At 42.3% G+C, this 21,444-nt stretch overlaps 1 protein-coding gene across 3 annotated transcripts; it reads right to left on the bottom strand.

Annotated features, from left to right (window-relative positions):
- Positions 1 to 3,818: 3,818 nt before the first annotated feature.
- Positions 3,819 to 21,237, bottom strand: Prkar1a (protein kinase cAMP-dependent type I regulatory subunit alpha). 3 transcript variants are annotated; one of them, XM_005350660.3, is made up of 11 exons: positions 21,113 to 21,237; positions 17,860 to 18,042; positions 13,032 to 13,202; positions 12,215 to 12,306; positions 11,981 to 12,042; positions 11,008 to 11,054; positions 10,207 to 10,365; positions 8,378 to 8,438; positions 7,184 to 7,305; positions 6,333 to 6,414; positions 3,819 to 5,612 (listed from the first exon to the last, which is right to left on the bottom strand). In XM_005350660.3, exons 2-11 carry the CDS (start codon positions 18,034 to 18,036, stop codon positions 5,440 to 5,442), a joined length of 1,146 nt encoding a protein of 381 aa, XP_005350717.1. In that variant the 5' UTR covers positions 18,037 to 18,042; positions 21,113 to 21,237; the 3' UTR covers positions 3,819 to 5,439. The 3 variants fall into 3 exon arrangements, with proteins under 3 accessions (XP_005350717.1, XP_026635973.1, XP_026635974.1); XM_026780172.1 differs by lacking the exon at positions 21,113 to 21,237 and adding an exon at positions 20,705 to 20,846; XM_026780173.1 differs by lacking the exon at positions 21,113 to 21,237 and adding an exon at positions 20,201 to 20,317.
- Positions 21,238 to 21,444: the final 207 nt, after the last annotated feature.

The following is a 21,444-nucleotide window of genomic DNA, read 5'->3' as shown; positions in this document are numbered from 1 at the left end:
TGCCAGCACTCTCAGGAGGACCAGAAATTCAGACATCCTCAGCTACACAGTGAGTTCAAGGCTAGCCTAGGCTGGGTGAGAAAATAACACAGCTAAGTCAAAACTGATGGTCGACACCCAGGGGAAACTGGCAGCAAGTTCGGATAGCACGGGTGAAGAGCCGAGTAAAAATAAATGGCTTCAGCAGGTCACTTGATCTTCTGATAAAGGCCAGAGGATCAAAAAGAATGAGGGAAGGAAGAGGCAGCCCAAGAGCAGCAAAGTCAAGAACTAGAAATGGTCAGACCTCTACATATGTCCAAAGACAGACAGGACAAACAACAAGGGTGGCACTGTTTCGGTCTTCTGACTTGAGGGCTCGTGTAGTCCCGACTTGCCGGAATTTCTGATCTTCCCCTCTACCTCCCAAGTGCCTGGGGGACAGGCATGAGTCATCGTGATTGTCTTGCAATGGATGGTTCTGACTCATCCCAGCACCCCACATTACGGGTGCACAATCCCTAAATCCAGTTTGCTCAATAACCTTGCTTCGGTTCGCCTTGAAGTCTTACCATGCCCCAGACACTTTACCTGCCTGAAAATTGACACACAGGTTCGCAACCCTCCTGAATGTGCACAACTCCCTGCCTCCAATGTGCAAGGAAGAGAACTAAGGCTCCCAAAAGATTAAAATCATATCATTTTGTGGTTTTGGAAAGTTTTGTAGTTAAATTTGTTAGCTGTAAAGAAAAATTACGCTGGGCATTGTGACTCATGCGAGCAAATCCTAGCCCTTGAGGGACTGAGACAAAAGTGTAAAGTTGAGAAAGCTGGTCTGGGCTACAGAAAGAAAAAAAGGCAAAACTCAGCTCTTTAACAGAGGAAGCATGGTGCTGAAGACTCTCCCATCCAGGGAGGCCCTTTCATGAGAGGCACCGCTTCCTATCATCAGCGTTTCTGCTCTCCCCACGGGGGAAGCACTAGGGAGTCACTGAAGAATGGGTGTGTGTGTGTGTGTGTGTGTGTGTGTGTGTGTGTGTGTAGCCCTTATGTTCAAAGAAGAAAGGGCTGAGACTCTCCACCAGTCTCAGGTGAGCTGCAGCCCGTCTCCAACACACCATCCCTTGACATAGACTAGTTTCTGAACATTCTAGAAATTTTCAAAACCCAAGTAACTGAATTTGATCATAATCTGTTAAATAATGCTGAATAACTACATAGACTTTTATTTTTAAAATTCAATCTTTCTAACAACAACAACAAAAAAAAAAACCTTAAGACTAGCGTTTTTCAAAAACGCCAGAAAACAAAAGCATTCCATTCTCAGAGGTATCAAGTTCTTACGGCTTGCTCATGCCCAATCATTGCTCAACTTCCCACGAAAAAGTATTTTGAGTCTGTGTGAAAACTTTCCATGCTACCACTGACAAACAAATGAAACAGACAAAGGCCATATGTTGTATGAACCGGGAGAAACTAGTTTGGAGGGATATGCCACAGCATTCTCAAAAACCAGATAATTTAGACCTCAAGATAAGCCAACTCTCTCGTATACAGCAGTTCAGTCCTATGAAACCCCTGGCCGCTGAACTGGCAGATTATTACTGTCCTAGGAGAAAAGCCAAGTTCGGCTCTGAGGACTCTCTAGTCAAATTCGCCAGCTCAGAACTACAGAATCTCATCTTGTGTGGTCAAGATGCATCGGTTTACACTGTTGGTCCTTTTAACACTGCATCTGCCTACTCTACGCTTTCACAGGAAGCTACAGTTTCTCACACTCGGGAACATGAGCCAACACATGAGCACTATCCTTAGGGACCTTTTAAATAGTGGTAAGCGTGAAAACACACCAAAAATGACACATTCACGGTGGACTGCTAAAATAAGGTTGCAGATCCTTTAGGGCTGGGTAGGAAAGCGTGCACTCGAGAAGCCTGTTTTCACTGCTCAGCTCACGCTGCAGGCGGTATAGTGCCCAGGTCACACTTAAATCTCAAGCCCTCCAAGAATGCTGCTGCTGGTGTAGTGATCTCAGGCTCACATTAAACTGTACCAAGCAGGCAAACCTGCAAACACGAAAGCCCAAGGACCAGTTGCAACTCATTGGGATTAACAAAGAATAAAGAAAAAGCTCTCCATCTAGTGGCGACTTTTTAAAATCACAAAGCTCTAGTTCTAGTTCTTTTTTTTGTTTTTCACATTATATTTTATTGATTCAAGTGATCCAGATATAATGGTAAGACTGTCTACAAATGTATGAATTTGAATATGAAGCTCAAGGTAAAAAAAAAATGAAGGTAGAAAAGAAGGAAAAAAGAAAGGCCTTGATAAATAGCAACAGTAAGCCAGATGTCAAAGAGATACACACTTTTCTAGAACTGCCATGTAAATTAACTAAATTCACCTTGTCAATGGCAATTTTAAACCTACAGAAAGAAATTCAGTTTCATGCTTTTGATGAGTTCAATACTTAAATCATACTGAAAAAGGTTAAAAATGGCATGAAACAATATCTATTAAAGAAAATGAACCCATGATGGTTTTAGTTACAGGGAATCACAATGAAGTCAAAGCTCTGGTTATGCCAAAAAAACAAATTTTAGCTGTGTATGTATACAAAAATGGTGATTCCTATGAAAATAGCCCAAAATGTAAGAAGGGAGAAAGATACTTGGGGTTCACCACGACAGACATGCTGGAGGGCCAATTATAAAACAGTCAGCCAGTGTTCCTAACACTACCAGGGCTTAGGGTCCAACCACTTGTGGCTGGAGATAAAGTGATACAAGTCAACAGAACAGAATCCCACTGACGCTGTGCTACTTCAGTTTTAAAATGTCCAGGCAATGGCTATACAGAAGGATTAGATGATGCTGAGGACCATTCGGCTGGTGGAAGGGAATTCTGAAGTACAAGGTACACCTTACAAAGCAGAACTCGGGCACTGACGTGGGCTTCCCGGCCCCTGCAGATCCCAGGTACCAATACCCTGAGTAACTCATTAGCTCACTCCTCAAACCTGAGGAGTAAACATTAGAAACCAGGCTTGCTATGTGCAAGACAAACATATCTCTAAGTAGCTAAAGGGCAGATCTCACTAACCAAAGGTCTGCTGCTGTAGAAACCAAGTTTCTCAGCAAGTCTGTAATTCACAAGGCACACAGGTCTGTCCTGGAAAAAGGAAACTGTGACTTTGGACAGAATCTTCCTTTCACAGCTTGCTGGTGAATCTGTCATGTACCCATGAACCCAGCAAGGTTTTGAGATCCACCCTTTGACAAACTGAATTGGAATGTATTTTAAAACATAAATACTTTTACCAAACCACTAATCCCAAAATTCATGTTCATTCTTGCCCACTGAACTTCTCAGGAGGAGCAGAGAGAAAATAAGGGAAAAAAGAAAAACTGATTCATTTAAGAATTTAAATTATTTAATCTTCTTTATTCCGTTACCTACCATTGAGACAGTCTGTAACAAAAGAACAGCGTATATTAGATTAGCACACAGTATATCAGACTAGTATCCAAAAAAAAAAAAAAAAAAGCCACTGTCCCTTTGGCTATCTCCGCTTTCTCAGCAGATCCAAAGTCACTCATCCATCCAGAGATAATGGTGCCTACAGTCCACAAAGACACAGTCTGCCAACCGCGACTGCTGATATTTAAATTGCACAAAGATAAAGCTTTAAATGTGGTAATTTTTAAATTTAGACTTATCTTGAAAAGTCTAAGAGTGAAAACTACAAAGGGAGTAACCGGCAAGCTAGCATTTGAGTAGAACTCTCTATAAAGCAGGTGTGTATCTCTGTATACAAGAACAAAGGGGATATATACACATGAAAATGCATTTTATGGCATTCTACATCATTCATTTAAGTACATTTTGGCATTTAAACAAATATCAAATTAAGCTTTAATCTAATAACATAATAATTTTTATTTTTAAATATAAAAAAGATAGCCAAACACAAAAGTACAGAAAACCCTCATTTAATATAGGTTATGGAAATTTTAGAAACAGCAACAAGGTAGCTTTTTACCCCACACTAAAACCTAAATCAAACTTCTTTCCCAAGTCAGTGACAACCTAAAAGCCTTTCACGCTATCAAGAAAAAAAGAAATGAACCAATTAAGTTAACTGGGAACGGGTAGGAGGGGCTTCCTGAACAGAAGCACTTGCACGCACACGGAAAATGCTTGTAGTCACTCCCATACAGAACCTGACATTGCACATAAATCACAACGTGCCTAGTAATGAACTGTGAAATTTTGTTTAAAAAATAACAGTAATAAAAATAAACTGTTGGGTTATCATTGGAATAATGTAACACATAAGGCTGGAAAATACTGAAATACAGTAAAGACTCAAACACAAGTTTACTTTTTAAAAAAATGCACAAAGACACATACAAACAAAAATCAATAAAGTTCACCAGAGAAATTCAAGGTTAGACAGGAAAAGGCAGGACCCTCAACAGGATGGTCTGAGCCAACCTACCCACCCTCATTAACATAAACCGGGGAGAGAGACTACCTCAAGAACAAAGTTTCCTGTCTCTGGACACCTGACCCCACCCACCTTCAGAAACACTGCCTCCATTTCTTTATCTGGGGCTTGTCCTGTCTCTGTCTATTCTCCCTAAACCCAATCTCCTAGGATCAGTAACTGCGAAAGCTCACACCAGTTAGCACAGTTAACAGGGTGTAGCCCTCAAATCCTCACTCACAATTCTGCACATCATCGTCAGTATTTGGCACCAGCTGGATGAGTAGCTATCATCAGAATCTTTAAGTCACAACCCAGCAGTTGCCATCTACAACTTGATTTCAAACGTAAAAGGCAGGTACAGTCAGTCACAGCAAATATTTCAGGGTTGGAGAAGAAAACACTAGCAATATACAAACAAAACCAGGCTGATGGGGCTGCACTAGTTTCTGTCTGGTAATTAGCAAAACATGGGCATTTCCCACACTTCAACTAGTTGAATTACAGGCAGATATCTTTCTACTATACTAGGATTTTTTTTAAAACCATTCTTTAAAGGTTAAAAATCATTTATTCTATAAAGAAATACAGCAAACATGGCCACAGTCTAAGTATGTCACTTGTGTCATATGGAAATGGAAATTTGTGTCACTTAAAACCTGCACTGTTATTACATTATGGTAACTCACTGGTGCAGGACCGCCCTCACCAAAAAGCATGGCACTCGCTGCCCAGGTGGAACACTAGCACTGCACAGAGAGAAGCAGTAAGAGCCAAGTCCACAGAACTCTCTATTTATTTGTGAATGAGCACTCAGTTAATGCTCCAAATGAAAAAATGGTGCAATAAAGCAACTTGTAGTATAAAGAGACAGAAGCTGTGAAGCCAGTGGCCACTTGGCGCTGCGGAGAGAGAGAAAGCAGTCTGCAGGAGTGAAGCATGGACGGGGGAGAGAGGCACAGAGGCAGATCTCAGACGGACAGCGACACAAAGCTGTTGTACTGCTGGATGTTTCGCTTGAGGATATCTGAGCATGGGCCAAGGACACGCTCAAACCGAGGCCGGTCCAGCTTAACACACTTCAAAGGGCCACGCGCAACCACTGTGGCAGCCCGGGGACGATTCATCAGCAGGGCAATTTCACCTGGAAAAGAGAAGAGCCATGGCTAAGACCAAACCAACAGCTACGGAAGCCATTTCCTTAAAGGGTCCACTTCTGAGAATGAGAACAAAAATTTACTTTTCTACTAACTTAAGAGGCCCACAAGAACTGCTTGTTAAAAATGCTGCCAACTACCAGGTAGGTAATAAAGTCCTTACAGTCAGTCCGTCATGCCAACAGTTCATGCCCCACACTCAAGGGGTAGAGACAGACGGGAAGACTAGTAGTTGGAAGCCAGCCTCACTGTACAGGGAATTCCAGGCATCTAGGCTACCTAAGACACAGGTGTGAGTTTATGTGTCCCCACGTCCATTTATTAACTGAGTAAAGTTAAATCTTACAGTATTTCTCTGAGAACAAAAAAGAGTATAGGTTAAGAAATCCAGCAGGCAACATGACTATCATCCCAACACTTAGGAGGCTAAGGCAGTAGATCTAAAGAGGAGCAGCCTGCACTGTTATCTGAGGCCCTATCTCAAAAACAAAGGCAGGGCATGGAGGTGTATACATGTAATCCCATCACTCTAGAAATAGAGGCAGGTGGATCTCTGTGAGTTTGGGGGCAACCTGGACACAGGGTGAGTTCTACGAAAGATTCTGCTTCAAAAATAAGTAAATAAGTAAAAAAGAAATTCAAAAACCAATTATGGAAAACTAAGAGATACTTAATCCATGTATTTGTTGTCAATAAGTTGAACATACCGAAATAATCAGAAGGCCCCAGTCGTCCCACTTCAACAAACTCTTCGTTTTCTGACCGACGCTGCAGCACAGCCGCTGTGCCCTGGAATAACACCAGCAGGAAGCTAAATAGATGCTTCCTAACTGAGGGAAATGGAAAGAACCTGTGCAATCTCAGCTACTCTGCAAAGGGCAGGGAGGACTCAGCAGTTATTTCAACTTGTCTGTGGACTAATGGTCAAAGATCAAAGAGGGGTCATCAGTCACCCTCCCCTCTCCCACACTTCCAACCCTGTGATTTCCGTTTAACCAGGACCCCGCTCTATCATGGTTCTTATCAAGCTCAAGCACTTAAAAAGGAGTTGGGTCAGTAAATTTTATGTAAAGGTCCAAGTCCAAGCTTGCTTGTGTCTTTAGAAAATAAAATGTAAGACTATCACACTCAAGGTTCATGCTTCTATGGCTGCATTTGCAGTGTGACAAGAGTTCTCTCTCTGAAGATGCTATTTGGACCTGCTTAGCAAGCAGGATTATAGGTAGATCTATTTCAGATAACACTAACTTTAGAATTGTAAATCATTACCCAATAGCCTACACACTTGTGTTTTAAACAATGGTTCAGAATCATACTACAGTTGAGGGGGTTTTTAGCATGGTAAAGAATAATATCACCTATTGTGTCTAAAGCCCTTCCAGAATTCTGACTCTATTCTTTTAAAACTGTAGCAGCCTAAACACAAAGTTATATTCTGAAGTAAAAGATAATTATGAAATAAAACTGTCAGGTAGCCCTAAAACTAAACTATGAATCAGATCAGCTGTACTCCCTCTAGGTGAACAAAACTATCAGGAGTCAAATGCAAGCTCTGTACCTCTAAAATAATGAAGAACTCATCCCCTGGTTCTCCCTGCACCACGATCTTCTGTCCATCTTCAAACTGAACAGGCTCCAACGCATCAGCCACTGTGAGACGCTCCCACTTGTCCAGAGACTCTGAAAGACAAGAATCCAGATTTTCTCCATGTATTTGGAATTCTTAAAAACAATAAAATTTAAGCAAAAGCAAACTCTACAGAGATACAACCAAATAGCATCCCGACTCAACATCCCAATAGGACTGTTCTAGGTGCTTGCAACAGCACGTGTCTTCAGTCACTGCTGTCTCAGCAGGACTACTTTCCTCTAACTACAGATAGCCTCAGAGTCTTCCTTTAACTCTAGTTAGCTTATATCAATGGCATCCCGTGGCAAATGGCTAAGAAAATGCAATTCTGAACATTAGCATCAAGTACAGCAAATCTACAAGTAAGTAACCAAAGTAATACCTTCCCCACACACCACTCCAAAGGTTCAAAGAAGTAACTTATCCATTTAACCCCTCAACTCAGTTTACCTTGTGAGCAATAAGGAGCGAGAAAGTAACTTTTGTTCCCAAAGACCCAACTAATGTTCAAAACACTAAAATAAAGGACAAATAAGGCAAGAAAGTCAAATAAATCACTGTAACAAAACAACATCAGATTGTCATCTGGGAAAAATGATCACCCACACCCTACACAGGACAGGTTTTAACATCTCCCAGTCTATGTAAGGAAATCTCAAGAGGTATGTCCAATTAATCTGCTCATTTTCAAATTTCAACAGGTCTGAATCTTATCAAAAGAGACCAACAAAGATATCTAACTTTTTTCAGACAAAACCCATTCCTGGGAGCAGGACAGAAGCTGAAGCAGGAATAACTGTCAATGTCCAGAGCACAAAGGACACTGAGAGCTTCCTGCTCCTGTAAAAGGAACAAACAGCATCTATACCACCAGAAAGCTTTTCCCAGGTCTAATTACAGGGTTTGGCATCTATCAGCAAATTAAATGAATACACGTTAAAATTACTGTTAACTTAGACAAACTTTCAGCACTGACAAAATTACATGTTCATGTTTAGTAAAAGCAAACAAAAACATGTATGAAAACACATATGAATGAGCTTGAAGACTTATGTAAAAAGCTGTGCCAAGTATCACAAATTCTCCAATTTATCAATTCTTCATATAATTTTCCAAACTCACCTAAAATAGACACTTTACTAAGGAATTCTTCATACATCTTCCTCTTTCTCAGAGTGCTTCCCTGTTTTTTTTAAAAAAAAAAAAAAGGCATGTCCAAAAGAGATGCAATTATCACATAACACTGCAAAATAATCTAATTTTCATTTTGCACAAACAAGAAAAAGTAAACCCAAAGCTTGCTACTTCTGTTCTGAAGTGTGAGCTCCTGTGCAGCTCTGCACAAAGCTGTTAGGATCTAAAGCAGCAGCAGGTGTGCAGCCCAAGGGAGGGCACAGTTCTATCAAGGTGAAGTGCCAAGCAGCTCTCCAAAAAGCCAACTAAGCAGCCAATGCATGACAACAATGTAGCTGACTATCTCCTTCCCCACAGGCTGCAGGCAGGAAGGACTCTACTGCCACCTGCAGTGAGGAAGACAGTCCTAACTTAAGATCTCATCTAAGACAAAGTTTACTGGGGATACTTGGAAGAAAACAAGAATACTGTATGTGCTTAAGACAAACTTTGCACACAAGATAAATGACCCCAGTACTACTACATATACCTGTGTAAGTATGTACACAAGGTACACATGTGCATATGATACACACCACCTGCCCGCCATAGCCACAGGTTCCACATCTGCAGTCAACTGCAGACAGAAAGTTTTATGGGGGGAGGGGTGACACACTTGCTCAACAGGCAGACTTTCTTCCTGTTTCCTACAGAGTGTATTGATAATATATTAAACAATGTTTTAAACATCTCAGCTAAGCTTGGATGGTTTAACATATACAGACTATGTACACGGATTATGTGCAAATAGTGTTGTCATTTTAGATAAGGGACTTGAACATTCGTTCATGGATTTTAATGCACATAGAATAGAAAACTGGTGTGGGGGGGGGGAGCCTGCAGCTAAGGAGCTAATGAAAATGGACAGGAGCCAGAGGAAGAAGAGTCAGCTTTCTGCAGGGGTGTGGCTGCTGCAAAGCTGCCCATGCACCACTGTGAATTCCAGCAGCACTAAAGAAACTCGGTGGAAAATATATGCAGAGGTGGGAGAGGGACAAGACTCTCTCTCTCTCTCAGGTACAGGACTACGAAACTGTCAACGAATAAGGAAAAACATTTTAAACAAAAAGAAATACACAAAGATTTCAAAACACAAAAGATGGCATATTTTTAAAATTATGTGTATGTCTGAGTATGGGTTTGTGCACACGAGTGCAATGCCCATGCAGTCAAGAAGAGGGTATCAGATCCCCTGGAGCTGGAGTTATAGGTGTGTGTGAGCTGCCTGGTATATGAAACCCCCAGACTGTATCTTCAAACAGCCATATGAGCATATGAGCATCAGGAACTTAAAAAAACATCAGGATCGTTCACTGGGAATTAAAACATCTAGAGTTCCTCTGTAAGATTATCACAAATTTCTCAAGAAGTCTCACTGTGAGCAGAATGCCTCCATGGCCTTACTGCTTTGATAGTTCCTCTAAGAAGGCAGCATGTGTTTATTACTGATAACCTCGTTTCAGTTGAGAAAAGATGACTTTCTGAACGACTTTAAATGACCACATGCACTTAAAACCAATCCAGTGGGCAATCTAAGGGGGGTAATTTTAAGTAAGATTCACCCACTAGCAGATTGCTAAGAGGAGATGATCATTACACACACACACGTTTCTCTGGTTACTCCTGACCTAACTTTTGTTTTACTAACCTTGTCTCAAGTGATATATTAACCTAAACACAAAACTATTCAACCATTAAAGGTAGGGAAAGCATTATTTTAACTTGGTGATAAAAAGGATCAGAATTCTAAATCACATTCTAAAAACTCAGCCTCTTACCATGAGGATCCTGCGATAGCTGTCTCGGTCAATGCCCCACAGTTTCACATTTGTCTTTGCTTTGACAGTGGCTGCTCTAGGTGTTCCATAAATCAAAGCCAGTTCTCCAAAGCTCCCTCCTTCCCCAACACTGGTTGCCCATTCATTATTGACATAGACCTAAAATAAAAATGACAGCAAAAGAGTGTTTCTATCTACATATACAAATGTTCTCAGACTTTTCCAGAAGGAAGAATTCTGAACCTGTTTTAAACAAGAGCATACATACTACATATATATCTGCAGAACAGAGCAGAGCAAAACCACTAACAGTTCACAAGTTAAATGATCTGATACAGGTACCCTAGCCGATGCCAAGAGAATGTTCAGACACCATTAGTATCAAATGACATACATTTACAGAAAGCTGTGCTGGGGCTTTATGTGTATTAGGTCACTGAATTTCCTAATAATCTACGAGAATGAGGTGATTTTTATCCTCATTTCACTGACAAAAAAAAAAAAAAAAAAAAAAAAAAAATTTTAAAAGCTGTACTATCCCATAGTGGAGCCCTAAGCTCTCCTTACACCACAGGATACATGCATTTTCAACTGCTACCCCAGTGAAAGTAGTGAACAATATGTATGGACAGGCAAGCCATCTATAAAAAGCTTGTGTCATAAAAATACTTGACAAGTATTGAGGGTATTGACTTATCAAGGCCATAATAATCTACCCTTGCAAACATTATGCTTATTGCTTAACAATTAAAAGTTAAAAATCCAAAGTATCAACATATTTTTGCTATTATTAAATCTTACATCCATTTCTCCTTGATCAATCACATAGAAGTTATCCCCTTCATCACCTGGAAGAGAGTAAAAAGTCAGATCATTAACAAAACAGTCAACGTGTGGGTGAAAGCTAAGTGACTGAACTTAAGGGAAAAACAAGCAAGGTTTTTTCAAAAGACCGACATGAAATTAATCACTCCTTCTGGTCAACTCCCAGTATCTTTTAAAACTGTACTTTTAATAAAGCCACTTATGGGAGCCATGAGACAGCTCTGTGTTTAAAGGTACCTACTGCCACATATGACAAGCAGAGTTTGATGTCTGGGACCCACATGCAGGAAGGAGAAACCAATTCCTTCAAGGTGTCTTCTGAGCTCCACAACCCAATGCTGTAGCACGCACATGCACATGTGCACATACATATAGACAACATAAATCAATAAAATGTCATTTTAAAAACATTAAGCCACTTACACATAAAAGTTAACTGCTATAGAATGTACAAATACAACAAACAACTCAACAGTAATAAAAGGCTAGGCTGCCACAAAATGGGGAAAGATTTGGCTTATGAAGATTCATGAAAATGTTAAGAATAAGAAAACAAGAAAATATTCAACAAATAAGATTCATGTTAGTCTACATGGGCAAAAATGGTTAAGATTCTGTAGGAGGCACAGAACCATATAACAGATGGGCTATATAATGCAGACTGTGGGTGGTTTTGCTTATTTATTTAATCTTAAAACCAATAAAAAGAACATGTGACTTACTGTTGTGAAATTCTGTACAAAATACAATGACAAGATAGGCATTCCCTTTAATAGTGAAGTTATCAGAAATACTGATCCCACAGAGAAAGCATTACTTTTAACTTAGAGAATTGTTTAATAAAGAAGAAAATGCAAAGGCCAATGAGGTAAACAGACTCCAATAAAACAAAAAGAGCATGACTCATGCCGCCTCCTTTCCTATAATCACAATGCACAGCAGCCCTTACCTTGCTGAATAACCGTCTCTCCAGCAATAAAGGAGACTGGAAACATGGCATCAAAAATGTCACTGCAGGACAGAAGAGGCCTGGGTTAGACTTCGCAGGTCTCATCTACAGATTTCAAACAACCCTAGCATTAAAGATCTCAGAGTCTCAGTTTTGTCAGTTGGGCCTAGAACAATGACAAAAGTTTGGTACCACCACCCCACTGTGAAAAGTATAACCAGTACCCACACCTACCTTCTCTCATTATCATCAAGGTGTGAAAACAGCACATTCTTTTCAATGGCTTTGGCTAAAGCGGCCATTGTCTTATAGTCTTTTGGTATAACCTAGAAAAATATTAAAGGCCAAATGACAACCTAGAAACCAAAGACATTTCATGTGTGCATCTTGCATTTCAATTAAACACCATGCCACATAATCATATCTAAACCAGGCTATTTTGAGTTAAATATTTTCACTACAACACACCTGTATGATTCACAAAGTACTCAATAAATACTGATTAATCCCCTTGCCTAGAGCCAGGCTTATATTTAAAGGTCAGTACTTGATTCCAAGTTAACAAAATTCCAAGTTAAACCAAAAATACCTAGACCAAGATCATTATTCTGAGGCAAACTATTTTACAACAATCACTTTGTGAACTGTGATCATACAGTATTGCTGGCTTCACAAAACCTAACTCAATGTTGGCAAGCTATGAGGAAGAGCTGAGCAGGATGAATGCAACCTGTAGGATAAAAGGTTAAAAGCCAAAACATGAATCACACGGTGTCATACCCTTTCCCTAACCAGGCTGATAGCATGAACTAAGAGAAAAAGGAGTATTGCCCACTTCTGCTGCAAGAATGGGAATCAGCAATGCCTAGATGCAATTACTCACTGGTTTATAATCACCACTCTCTCTTGAGGAGCTATTACGTCTGTTCCGGAGCGCTAACAACTGTGTCTTTGTCTTTCTTTGAAATAGAATATGTACTCATCAAAGGAACAGAGCTGACAACAAGGTGGGCCTCAGAAACAGCTTCCAGCATGTAGATATTAAAACTACCTTTCTAACATAGGATGCAGCATCTTCCTCTGTGTAAACCTCAGCACTGATGGCACCGCGGCGCCGACGGCCCTTCACCACTGGGTTGGGAGGAGGAGGAGAGATTTCATCCTCCCTGGAGTCGGTGCGCGTGCCACTCTTCTGCAGACACTGAATCTGTTTTGCCTCCTCCTGAAAGAAAGTTGTTTTTCAGAATCTGAAAGCTGGTACTCTCAAATCCCAGTGACAGCCCAGCTCACTTCAAACCTACTCCAATACCAACAAAAGAACAAACAAGTCAGTTCCAAATGGGGGTGGGGTGAAGCACACAACAAAGTAAAATCCGAGAAAAATCACTCCAGAGCGGTTACTCAGTGCCACAGCACACTTTATTAGTGGCAACGCCATTGCTGCTTCTTGAGCCAAGTCACATGAAAAGTGACAAGGACTTCTTATCTACTCGGCCTCTTACTAAAAAAGTTCTTGGGCCTGAAGGGAATAAAATAAGAGTGTTATCTTCTATTTCTTTACTCATTTCACCCATTCTTTGACTCTTCAAAACATCTTTCAAATTCAAATCAACTTAGCAGTAAGCAAATAATTTAGAATAAAAGTGACATACACAAAAAAGAAGAAGACCACCACACCTTAAGATAGTCATTTCTTGTCTCCTATATTCCTACCCTGCCTCTGGCAAACAGATCAATTCAGGGACTCCATACATCTCAAAAGAAGGCAAGAACTGTGACTACCAAGGTACTAGCAGAGCCTGGGCTCTAGTGAAGAATTATCAAACCAGAAAAAAACACAATGAAAAACAAAAATATATCCATGAGTGTATTTTACTGTAAGTACATTTACTTCTTAACTTAGTATTCTAGTAATTCTGTTTCTGGAAGTCTTAAACAAGCTTATATGTGAAATGACATCTATACAGAAACATTTCTTCTGATTGGTTTTTTTGGTTTTTGTTTTTCAAAATAAAACATTGGAAAAAAAAAACAAAATGAAGATCAATGGCAATGGTTATACTGTACTCATACAATTGGGTATCGCCCTTGTGTTAGCTGGTGAGTTAGCTCAGGCAGTCAGGTGCTTGAGCATGCATGAGGTCCTGAGTTACATCCTCCAACCCTGCACAAATGTGTAACCCCAGCCCTGGGAGGAGACAGTGCCAGCTCACTGAAGATCCAGGCCAAGGTGAGACCTGTCTCAAAAATACAAGGTGGATGGCTACTAAGGAATGGACCCAAAGGCTGTCTTCCGTCCTCCACACACTTACCTATATGACACATACAAACACACATACACAAAGGGAAAGTTAACCACTCTTAGAAATGAATGCCTCTTTAAAAGCCCAGAGATTACCTCCAGAACACTGGCTACACACAGAGGCAATAACGGGCGGGGAAGACCTGTCATTGTAAACCCTTCTATACTGGCACAATTCCGGTCTGTGACTCATGACTCTCATTTCATTCAGGTAATCCTAGTAACTAACAAGACCTTCCTGTCCCACATTAGCACAGAACTACAACACTCACCTAAGTTCCAAGTATAAAAGCAAAGAAAAAAGATCTACCCCTCAAACTAGTCATTGTCATTTCAGAAAATTTTCATTTAAAAATTCACAAATGAGGGGCTAGGAAGATGGCTGAGGTGGTAAAAGGCCTGACATGCCAGCATGAGGACCTGTGTTCAGATCCCCAAGACTTAAGTGTGTGTACGCACATCTTAGAAGACAAGCAGATCCCTTTAGCATTTGAATCAGCCAGTCTAGCCAGCTAGCCAATCAGTGAACTCCAAATTCAGTGAGGAATCCTGCTTCGAAAGATAGAGTACTTGACATCAATCTCTGGCCTCTACATGCATGCACACACACACGTGCACCCCTAACATATACTACATGCACAAACACTATATACTACACATACATGCCTCACAAATGAGCTATCATTTGGGACTGTATTCTAGTTAACCAAATTTTAAAGATAATTCTAAAATAAAAAACACATTCTGACTTTAAGTCTTGTGGATTCCAGTGAGTCTATAAAACAGCAATCTGAATATAACCTAATCTTGATGACTCAGACATTACTGAGATCATCAATTTCTAGTATGTACAATGACACATTTTTACAGCCTCACTGCTACTGTCAGTCAGCTGTGAGTCTCTCTCTTAGCTCTGAATCTATTTACTGGTTAGTAATTTTCCTAACTCTTCTGCATATGCTCTGCACTAAACTGAGCTTAAAACTCTCAACTCTTAGGTTCAAATTTGTTTCCACAACTCTTTAAATACGTTTTCCTAAGTATCTGTTTTTCCTTGCCCTTCTCTTCTTTCTTTGTGGACAAGCTTCCCACCCTAAGACTTGGGCACATGATTTGCTAGTCTGGAAGTGGACATGTCACACCACGTACGCTATTGTGGTCTGCCTCTAGAAGCCTTGGATTTCTATTCTTTCTCTGCCTGGAGATCAACAAGCCCTAGATAATGGCTGTTCTTTCTACTCAGACAGAGAACGAGATACACAAAGTAAAGACAAGATAGGCACATGACCAAGAAATATACTGAAATTCCAGGGTTACATGTTGTGGCTGTAATACTTAACTCCTAGGATCACAGCTATGATTTAACTCTCCTTAGATTCAATTGCTGCCTCAGCAAAATGGTATCAATATCAGCTTACATATCTAAACTAATGGGAAAGAGACAGACTTTCTGTGTCTCTCGTGTGTGTATGTGTGTGTCTGTTTGTGGAACTTCACACGGTATTTAGTAAACAAGAGACATTCAACAGTAGTAGATACAACGCCTCTTATCCAGCAGAAAGGCAAAGTCCTAGTAAATACAGACATAAGAGGACTCAGGTTCCAGGCACAACGGTCTGAACTAAAACGCAGCTGCCTCCATTGACTAACTCTATTCTTTTTGTGTATTTCTCCTGAAGCCATCACAGGTTCCGGAAACATAACCCCTAGTTAATAGGGAAGGAGATAAGAATGTGAGTTCATTTTCAAGAAATAAAAATTAACACATGATATATGAAATAACAACTTTGTTAAAAGGTCAAAAATCTAGTTAATTAAAAAACAAAGTGGAATATTATATACATATTCAACTCTGGCAAGTCGACAGAGAACCTCAACATAGAAGAAAGGTGTTTTATAATCTAAGTTACTGAGGGAGGAAGGTCCATGCACATTAATTCTAAAATCCCATCCAAGGAAAAACTACAATAACCATTGTGGCTTTCCACCTTGGTTGGTCCTTAAACACTCCTGTGGTTAATTCAGGCTTTGAAATTAGTGTCACACACTCAACACTTCCTATAAAAAGATAGGCACTTAATGTCTCACCGACTTAATCCTCTCATTTGGTTCTACTGATGTCCAAAGAAGAGGGATCGCCTTACCGTGACCCATTTCAGAACCAGATCTCCAGGAACACGCTTGATTTCAAAATAGAGCACACTCCTGGCAAGTACGTCTATTATTTAGTGATTGCTTAAGTAAGAGAAAGCCAGTATTTCTACTACAAACCCAAGGTGGCAAGACTGTATTCAGAGGGACCTCTTAGCAGTTTTCCTTTCTTCCCCTCAGTCTAATCATTCTGAACAATAGCATTTTAAAGGTTTCCAAGGAAATAGTGTAAAAAACCTGCTTACTGGCTACTCAAATACTTCTTCAGATGCATATTCTTTTACGTAGAAACTTCAACAGTAAGAAACTGCCCAAACCAATGTGAATATTGCAGATATTTCTACTATACAGTCAGATATTACATATGCTATCAGAGAAATGAGTCGCAGTATACTGAACCTCTTCAAAACTTGAATATGCATAGCAAAGTGGCACATTCACCCCCAACGATTTACAGAAGCAAATCAAACCAACTACTGATCACACTGGGTGAACCAAACTTTTATACACATCATCTCTTGAGGAAAGGGCGTAGAAGATCCAAGGTGCAAAACTGCAATTCTGCTTAGGAATGTACTTCGTGGAGGCTGAAGAGAAGGCTCAGTAGTTAGGAGCACTTGCTGCTCTCTGCAGAGGACTCAGGCTCAGAGCCATCCACAGTTCTAGCTGCAGGGGATCTGACACCCTCTTCTGACCGTGGTGGGCAACAGCACGCACGGAATGCACACACATTCATTCCTTTAGGCAAAATATTCATACACATAAAAGTAAGTAAATATTTTTTTAAAAGAAAAAAATGTACAACCTGTATGTCTGTGGGTCACAATGACACACACAAAATACAGATGTAACAACACAGAATAAAAAAAATCAAATTGCATACTTTCTGGGAGACAAGTCCTAACCAAAATTATAACTATGGTAAAACTGACAGTTACCAATCTCTACCTTCCCAGCATACAGCTGATTCGTCTATCTAACAATAAACAGGAGTTCAGAAATTATTTTGATAACACCACCCCAAGCTAGATGTAGATGTGTGACTGTAGTTTTAAGGGTGGGAGAAACTAAAAGCTGGCCACTTTCTTGAAGAGCTCTAACTGCTTTTAACTATTTCTCAATTCATATACCTGTCATACCACATTTGATTGACTCTATCTGGTAAAGTCAATTTTAAATATTATTTAAAATAGTCAAAAACCAACTGTTTGGAAACCCTTTAACAGCCAAACAATATTGATTCAATTTGTGATAGATTCTGATTAAAATTACTAAGAGATCCTTCACTGTATGCTAATTAGAATTTCTGTTAGACTGTTGGTCAGAATTCCTCTTCTCCCAAAAGGCACAATCAGCAACACCCAGAAGCATTAACCCTAACAACAACTGCCACAGTCATCACATATCTCCCCTCACTTATTTTTACCTTCTCCAGCCTCTCAAAGTATTCCCGAAGGAATGCCATGGGTCTCTCGGGTCGAGCTGTGCACAACTGCACAATCGAATCCTTTAGCAGGGCCTGGATATTGTGCTTCTGGACATAGATCTCACATTCCCGGAGACTCCGCTCTTCCTCACTGGCGGTAGAACTGCCAGACGCCATGGTTCTCTAGGAGAAAAAGCACGGGTGTGCTGGGTAAGCTATAAAGTACAGACGCGAATTTGGCCTGTGACTTATTAAATTCACTAAGACAACAGATTCACATCAGTCTTTTCCCTACTCAATAGAGTTTAAAAGGAGATGGGGACTGGGATATAAAATATGTACAGAATTTGAATTCTTCAAAATAAGCATTTCATTTAGTTCCTAATCTGAGGTCAGTAAACACAGAGAAGACCCTTAGCTCCTGGGAGGAAGCATGAGCCAGTATGCCCTGCTGAGCAAGCAAGGCAGTGCTGAGCACTCAGGCCTTAAGGGAATTTCATTCAGTAATAGTCTTGCAAAAGAGATCATGATGATGACGTGGGAAATGTGTAAATGGTAAACAGGACGGAGAATTACAAGGGCGCACAGGTCGGCTCTAAGTGAAAGCACAGAGCACAGTAAGGAACATCTGACACTCCCCTGTGCACACCTCCCATCCCTTGAGCACAGCTAATGTCACATAGCAAACCACCAGGGCAAAAGAGCAGATTAGCGGAATCAAATTTTCTGAAACACAAAAGAAGCTTCGGGTGCCTTTTCTCAGCAATCTTTCACTCCATTATCTTTCACTGAACTCCAGCCCTAGATGGTAATACAATTACCAGTGGAAAGAGTTAAAAGGTTGTACTACAAGAAAATAAACTCTATCAAGCAAACTAAGATTTCCTTCATCTGGACAGGAATATGCTAAAATACATTGAAACTTGCAGGATGGCCCAATAGATAAAACTGCCTGCATTCCAAACTACATTAATGTGAAACAGAAACACAATAATGGGCAGCCAAACTGTCACAGAATTAAAAGCTTGGTACTTTGCTGTCATTCAGTTTTCCTCTTAATTACTAAGCACCTGAGATTAAAAGATGACTGACTCCCTCTCCGCTCTGCAAACGGCTTTTCAGATTAAATGCTCACAGACCAGCAAAGTAAACCTATGAAATTAAAAGAAACTGCAGGATAAAGAACTACTTCAAAGTGTTATTCTGTTATCATTTTGTTTTGACAACTTTCAAGATAAAGTCAGTAACAAGCAATTAACAGAGCAGGGGAAAGTTCGTGGCTCCAGGACAGGCTCACAATTAGAAACCACAGAGGCAGGCCCGCTGGTATTTCAGAGTAACTCTAAAGGGAAGATTTTCACTGTAAGACAGCATTTGTTCTCGCCCTGCGTCCAGGTCCCACAACCATACGCAAGGTAGAATCTACTCCAGTGGAATTTTCTCCATTTCAAACGCCGAAGGCCACCAGGAACGTGCAGAACACAGACCTTTTATGGTTCAAAGCAACTAGTCTTATTTCGAGAAGGCCAGTACATGTATATTTAACTGTTCAGAGAAATCGTTCTCCGATCTGGACTCTGGTCAGTAAAGATGGCTCAAGTGAGCCTAATGAGTGGAAAATGGTTTATGCATTACCAAGACCAAAAAGGTGGCGCTGGTAAAGACATACAAACACCCCCCCCCCAAATTACTCCAGCCACCATGTCCAACCCCAAGTAATCTAATTTCATGGCTTGAATATTTTTAATCGGGTATGTCCTAATTCCACACTTGTGTTTATTTTTTCAAAGCCCAACAACTTAGCTACCCTCCAAAACAAACACTTCAAAGCCATCACCGCACTGTCTGCTGTGTGGGCAGACTGGAGAAAATTCGGTTCTAACGAAACTCTCGCTCTCAGAAGGGCTACACTGGAAGACATATTTAAAACGCTTTGAGAGCCTGTTGCTTGGCCCCTGAAAGAAACCAAGGAACACTAACACGGCCTTGGGGGTCGTCATCTGGTTCCAGCTTTCTTTTCTCTGCTCAAGAAACCTAACTAACCACTGTGGCTCCCTCGAGGCACCGGCTGTCCCCGCACCCGGACTGAGCTGCAGGGGTTAACAGACGCCGCGTATTTTCGAGAGGGAGGACAGGAGAGTGCCCTTCACTTCACTTAGGCCACGGTCATGGGCACTGAATGCAGAAGGGCGACCCCTCATCCCTCATCAGGCCGGAGGCCTCGGACGCCGAGCAGGAGGCCTGGGAAAGCTGGGGTGGGCGGTGGGGGGGGGGGGGTGGAACTCGGGAAAGGAGAAGCGAAGAGGGGGGACAAAGGGAAAGGGAGCAAGCCTGAAATCACCGAGTGGAGGGGTGGAGGGGGGGACGAGCCCGCGAAGGGGAGGAGAACCAGGAGCAGAAATGACCGGGCGGAGATGAAGACTACAGCCGAGTAGCAAGACCAGAACGAAGAACCGTGGAGGATTCCGGTTAAAAATCGAGCTGTTGTCCTTCAGGAAGTGGGGGAGGGAGGACGAGCGCGGAGGCCGCTGGCGCGCGGGGGCGGAGGCGGTCGGGGAGCCGAGGGAGGCCCGAAGGCCGCGCAGGGCTGGGGAGACAGAGACGCGAAGGCCGGGGGCGGGACGGTGTGGGACACGGGTGGCCTAGGGCCAGGTGAGGAGGAGGGGGTGCAGATGCGACCCCGGAATGCGAGGCCTGCGGCCGCCTCGAAGGCGCAGGGGGTGCGGCCGTCCCCCCGCAGCGCGCTCCCCGGGGCGCCATCTTGGCTCGCTCCCGCGCCTCCAGGAACGCGCGGCGGGGCATCGCGGCCGCTGACTCCCGGGGCAGCCCGCGGGCCCGCACTCACCTGCGGACGGGCGGGCGGCGGCGCGGGCGAGACTTGCACGGGGCGAGGCTGCCGGGGTACCGGGCGTCCTCAGGGTTCAGCTCGCAGCCTCACTCCACTCTGCGATAGCGGCTCGGCGACGGCTCCACCGGAAACGAGCCGACCGCGGCCAATCAGAGCTCGGCTACTGACGTCAATGCGCCTCGCTCTGGCCAGAGTGGTTGCCTTGGCAACCTTAAAGGGGCAGACGCCTGGGTTCCTCCTTCCCCCACCCTTAGCCCGTCCTCTTCTGGCTAGAATCTTTCACTTGCAACGCATCTATCCATCTTATCTCGTCGCATGTGCACAGTCCCTTCCTCGCTCCCATCTTTTCCTCCCCTTCCCGCAAGCCTAGTTTCTGTCTCCTTTCTTTCACCTGCCCCATCTTACCTGTCTCTAGGTGTCTTAGGGGGGTCCTCTAGATTCTTCCGCTGTTCGGAGCTCTCAGCCTCTCTCCTCCTCGGTTCCTCTCACGTCTGCCTCCCTCCACGCCTTTGCCTTTTCTCCCTCCCTTCAACCCCTCCTCCAGCTGACCCACGTGGGACGTTCTGGTGACAGGTGGGCGACTCCGCCCTGGGTCCTGCGGGGAGAAGGAGGGGGTGCTCTGGACGCCTGCTGTTTTCCAGGCCCTAGAGAGAGGCGGAGGCCCTGGCGGATCTGCCACAGCTGAGCGCAAGCGGATGCTGGGATGCTGGTGGTGGACAGACTGCGCATCCTGAGTA

This window comes from Microtus ochrogaster, chromosome 7 (assembly GCF_000317375.1).
Source record: "Microtus ochrogaster isolate Prairie Vole_2 chromosome 7, MicOch1.0, whole genome shotgun sequence".
NCBI classification, from domain to species: Eukaryota; Metazoa; Chordata; class Mammalia; order Rodentia; family Cricetidae; genus Microtus; species Microtus ochrogaster.
This window is presented reverse-complemented; position numbering and strand designations above follow the sequence as displayed.

What these genes read in the sequence shown, in the direction of transcription:
- Prkar1a (XM_005350660.3), bottom strand. Translation starts at nt 18,036, where the DNA reads ATGGCGTCTGGCAGTTCTACCGCCAGTGAGGAAGAGCGGAGTCTCCGG. An exon ending in TAGTAAAGTGTCTATTTTAG is followed by an intron (nt 7,306 to 8,377) that starts GTGAGTTTGGAA and finishes CTTGTCTTTCAG; the next exon opens with AGTCTCTGGACAAGTGGGAG. An exon ending in AGTTCTTCATTATTTTAGAG is followed by an intron (nt 6,415 to 7,183) that starts GTACAGAGCTTG and finishes GTGTTATTCCAG; the next exon opens with GGCACAGCGGCTGTGCTGCA.